Source organism: Papaver somniferum, unplaced genomic scaffold, assembly GCF_003573695.1.
Source record: "Papaver somniferum cultivar HN1 unplaced genomic scaffold, ASM357369v1 unplaced-scaffold_107, whole genome shotgun sequence".
Lineage (NCBI taxonomy): Eukaryota > Viridiplantae > Streptophyta > Magnoliopsida > Ranunculales > Papaveraceae > Papaver > Papaver somniferum.
Genome location: NW_020619603.1, coordinates 669884 through 674917, shown reverse-complemented (window position 1 = coordinate 674917; position 5034 = coordinate 669884). Strand labels below are relative to the sequence as shown.

Genomic DNA, 5034 nt, shown 5'->3' with positions numbered 1-5034 from the left:
TTTCAAATTGTTTGTAACACATGTGCCAACTCGGCACAGCACGGCACAACACGTTTATTCGTGTGCTATGCTCGTGGGCTGTGTTGTGCTTAGCTTTTGACTAGTAAACCGCAGCACGGCACAACACGTTTACATCGTTGGCATAGCACAACACGGCACATGACACGTGAAGCACGCGACTTCGTGTGCCGGGTTGTGCTGGGCCGGCACGTTTTACACCTCAAGGTTGGACAGCCAGATAGCATTAGTTGGCGGTTGGGCAGCCACTTAGTATCCCAATTAGTAGTTGTTTGAGAAGTGACAACCTTTTGTTTTATATTTATTATATACTTAGTCAATCGATATTACTATACGTAGAATCTAATAGTTATGTCGGATTTTTATTGGTTGCATCTGAATCTTGATTCCCAAGCCCAAGGTTTATTGGTACAGCTACGAAAGACCAGAATCTGAATGCAAGCTGCAGAAAGGTAATCCTAGTCCTGGATCTTGATATAATAAAACATTGGGGAATAAGTTTACGGCTGAAACGGATCCGGAATTTTGGTGATGCCCACATTTCTTTGTGGGAAGAGTTGATCCAAGTCTCAATGGCATACTAATCCTCCTAAGCAAGTCTATGGCTGCTTCATTTGGAGATGGAGCAGAATAAGTTTTCGGCATGACATTTAGATGCGTCAGCAGCGTCTTGCTATCCAATTCCCTGCATCCTTCCAAGAGTCTGCCAGCAACCTACTACAAACCTTCATTAACTTGGATCTTTGGCATTACTAAGAGTCTGTCATCACCGACATTGGAGCTACGTTTCAGTTACTTAAATGAAGCAACCTGATCCCCCATAGTCCTATCTAGATGAAAGGTTGTCGAAGGGTGGTAAGCACCACATAAAAAGAGAACCATGCTGATTTGCTCCATCCTAGGAGAATCAGATCCAGACTTTCCAAAATGGATTTTGTAGAATTTGAACTAGATATAAATATTTGCTGCAGGCAGAATAATTGGACATGTTTTTTTAAGCATTGTGGATTTCCAATCAGGTCAACGGGCGGCCAGTAAAGAGATGCCTTAGGGAAGCTCCCAAGAAGTTTGTTACCAACTCACCTGGATTTATTTCAGTGTGTAGTATGCTTGTGTTGAATAATTGATTTGTGATCCAAAACATTTCCTAATCCAAATTATGCACTTTTCTGGTTGTACATTCAGTGTTTGAGATCTTCTGGATACCGACTTCATTACTGTTTTCATGGGTTCTAGGATATATGGCTGGTGGCCAAGAGAAGCCAAGTAGAAATAAGGGATCTGGTAAAAGATCAAAAAGCAACTTGTAATTGACCTTCGCGAAGTTTGGAAGCTTCAAGTTCACAACCGGAGAGAATACAGCTAATCTGGGTCATTATACATAGCGTCAAAGTTCAGGGTGTTTTGCCTCGGAGGATATGCACCAGTTACTTCGAGTCAGATTCCAAGAGGAATAGTGGGTATCTGATGTCCTAATCACAGCACTTGGATATGTAATTTGAATACAATGAACTTTGCACGCACAACATCATTGTAAACAGAGATGAGTAAATTGTGCCCATGAGTTCAATGACAATAAACTCAATATCAGAATCCAACTCTGGATACACGCTCATTCCACTTAGGAGGAGGCTGTCAAGTTGGTGGGTCTTTAGCTGTGATCAAGACCGTTTCAAGAGAACTTCCACCACTTTTGTAATAAATCTTTTTGGTGGCACCGGGCTCTATGGCCTTTGTATATCTTTTTGGTGGCCTAAATCTGAGTACTTGAACGTTAATTGTGGAACTCGTCTATCAACTAATAATAAACTAGTATGAAGCTGGGTGACTTAAAATATGCATTGCCGAACAAATTCTGCAATTAGTTCAATAATCAACGTGCCCCATTGTAACCCAACTCTGGAATCTCTCACCACGGTTTAGTTTTTTTCATTTGTGATCTAAGATTTTCAATTTATCATTGTCGTGTCACAATTTTTCAAGAGATATGCTTCTCAATCCAAAATATCTCCTAAGATGATCCTAAATATGTATGCTTGGTGTGGCCCAAAATCTTGAAGTAAATCCATTCAAATAGCAGGAGAAAATGTTCACTTTTGCTTATCTCCAAACGGTGTAACCAAGCTGTAATTAACTTTTGTTGATACGGGACGTATTTGGGACTTGGGATATTGTTTCCAAGATGCGGTCAAATCTCCGATATATATTAGCTATCTTTTATCTGTTAGGATTTTATAGTTTCTTAGTTTGTTCTAAATATTATCCTAGGATAGTTTAGTAACTTTAGTCTTATAGGTTTTTATGTTGCAGGCTATAAATAGCCATGGTTATTGTCATTTCTCCTTAGCTTGGTTTAGCTCATTTTGATTGATTAATGAAACTATTAAGTTGTTGGTTTATATCATTGATTGTTTATCTCTTTTAGCTCTTGGATTAGAGTTTTGCTCCTAGATTGGAGTTTTTATCACCAATTAAGGAGTGGATTCTCCTTGTCATTTTATCGCTTCCGCTTGTGCCATACCAGGTGGTATTGAGAGCAGGTTTTCCTGCGTTGTTCGTCTGTGAGGCCGCCTAGAAGAATCATTCGAGGATTCCTGTGATCTCTAGATTTTTATCAAAAAAAAAAATCAGTTGAAACTAGGATCGCGTTTGTGTCATCCTGTTGATTCAAGGTTTAGACGTATAACTCCTCAAGTCAGTTTTTACCATCGCAGAGCACACGTCAGTTCGAAACCCTAGTTTGTTACTAGTGCGAAAGAAAAGAGGGCCTTAAGAAATAATAAAATCGTTTGATCTTCGTTTGCAAAGTTGAACACAGTTCGTTAAATCTCGTCGGCATAGTTCATCACGGTTGGATAAGATCTCCTAAAAAATTTCTCTATTACCATTTTATTTTGGTTTTTCAAAGCAAGGTTTTGAATCTCATTACGTCTGGTTGAAGAATGTCCTGTTTGGTTAGTAGGTTTTCTTTTTTTTTAAAGTCAGATCTTACACTAAAACCCACTGGCCAGACCCTTTTCATCTTTGAGTCTGTAAACTTTTACGCCAGCCAGTGTTTTCGACGTTGTATTTTTCCAATGATATACGTCTAAGGTATATCATCAGGGTTGTATGCAGTCGTTATTTGCAATATGGATAGTGCTTATAATCCACATGATCAGGAAAGTAAGATGCCAAAGTTTTTCTGGAATTATTAATGGGAGTGTCTGCCGGTTTATAGTCGATGGAGGTTGCATTGATAATAATAGACAATATAATTCTGTTACCTTATTTATCTGGGAGAATATACGATATGCAATGAAGTCTCCCGAATTATTTATCAGATTTCCTTATTACATTGAATAAAAGATTTTGTGCGTAAAGCATCGAGGACAGCTTTGCCAGGGTGGCCGAGGCGACTATGCCAAATGGTAGGTGAGCATACGGCAAGAGAATATTGGTGAGGTGGTGGCGAAAAAGAGGATTGCACGGCGGAGGTGGTGATGGGATAGAGCTCCCCAGAACTATCACATCGGAGAATAGTCTTCCTCGAACTCAAGTCCTTCACAGAAAAACCATAAGGATCAAATTCAACAGACACATGATTATCAGTGGTAAATTTTCGAACAGAGATTAAGTTTTTGATGATGGAAGGAACGACAAGGGTGTCGTTGAGGTGAAGGGTGTGAGTTGGAAGATTTATGTACTTAGAGCCACTAGCAGTTACCGGAATGCTATTGCCATTTCCCACCAAGATAGAACGAACATTACTAGAATTAAAAACTTTTTGTAATGTACCTGGATCCGAGGTGATGTGTGAGGTTGCTCCGGTGTCCATATAGAAATCATCATCGGGTGTCCGAATGCTCATAGAGCTGTAGACTTCGGCGATATCTGACGGTTGTAGATAGTCTGTGGTCGGAACAATGTAGGCTTGCGGTGATCGGCCGGCTGTTGGATGGCGGCCACGACCCCGTCCTCTACCACGGTTCTGGCGGCCTCGTCCGCGGTTGGCAGGTGGAGCAGCATTCCAGGGAGAAGCCCAGTGTGGGTAAGGAGGAAATGGGCTTGCTGGGTTGGGAAGTAGTGGGATTCTGTTCGATCCAGTAGTGGGCTGCTGGTGAGAAAGCAGTGGGCCTGTTGGGTTGGGAAGCAACGGCTCTGTGCGATCCAGGGAGTGAGGTGATTTTTCTGTAGAGAAGAACGGACTTTGTTGATGACGATGTGCAGCAACAGGAAGGTGATGGGAGGTGTGCGGTGTTCCGGCAGCAAGGGCAGCATGGGTATTTGATGTGGATTGATGTTCACGGCGAATATCTTCGGTGCGTAGTTGAGATCGAGCAGTGTCAAACGATGGCATCGATTGTTGAATGAAGGAGGCAACAGTATTATATTCCTCCGGAAGTCCATTGACAAGCTGGATAACTAGTCGTTTTTCATCCATTGGAAACTCGAGGTCACTCAATCGATTGGAGAGTGCCTGTAGCTTATCACAATAATCATCAACGTTGTTACAGTCAATAAATTTTAGATTTACAAACTTACTTTCAAGGCTGGCAGCGCGGTTTCCTTTGTTGTCTTGGAAGAGACGTTTGAGATGATTCCATAAATCCTTCGCAGTTTTTCCAGTTTTGAGAACAGTCAGCATCAGATCTTTGGTCATGGTGGAGAACATCCATTGACGACATAGGGCGTCAAGTTGTAGAATGGTGGCAGCGTCAAGATCTGGTGTGGGCGAAGAACTATCAATAAGAAAAAGGAGGTTGTGCGCTTGAAGATGAAGTTGAAATAGGAGAAACCATGAAGAGTATTCGTCTTGTTTGATATCTAGTGTAACAGGGATCAAAACTTTGATGTTGGAAACGGCGAAAGCCGGATGTATGGTGTTTTTATTACTCGGTATGGATCGATTATTTGCCTTTGATGATTATTGGTGTTTTTGGTGTCGAGGAGGATGATAGAGGCCTTGGGTATGGAGATGGATTGGTACCCGCATCCGGATCAAATTGAATGTGTCAAGAACGGCTTAATTACTTG

At 41.4% G+C, this 5034-nt stretch overlaps 1 protein-coding gene across 1 annotated transcript; it reads right to left on the bottom strand.

The window, feature by feature from the left end:
- Positions 1 to 3337: 3337 nt before the first annotated feature.
- Positions 3338 to 4660, bottom strand: LOC113328305. The gene is made up of 2 exons (XM_026575421.1): positions 3725 to 4660; positions 3338 to 3559 (listed from the first exon to the last, which is right to left on the bottom strand). Exons 1-2 carry the CDS (start codon positions 4658 to 4660, stop codon positions 3338 to 3340), a joined length of 1158 nt encoding a protein of 385 aa, XP_026431206.1.
- Positions 4661 to 5034: the final 374 nt, after the last annotated feature.

Bases quoted from the DNA above. Each gene is read 5' to 3' on its own strand.
- LOC113328305 (XM_026575421.1), bottom strand. From the start codon at position 4,660: ATGACCAAAGATCTGATGCTGACTGTTCTCAAAACTGGAAAAACTGCG. The intron at 3,560-3,724 runs GTAACTGCTAGT...TTTTCTGTGAAG, and splicing joins GAAATGGCAATAGCATTCCG to GACTTGAGTTCGAGGAAGAC.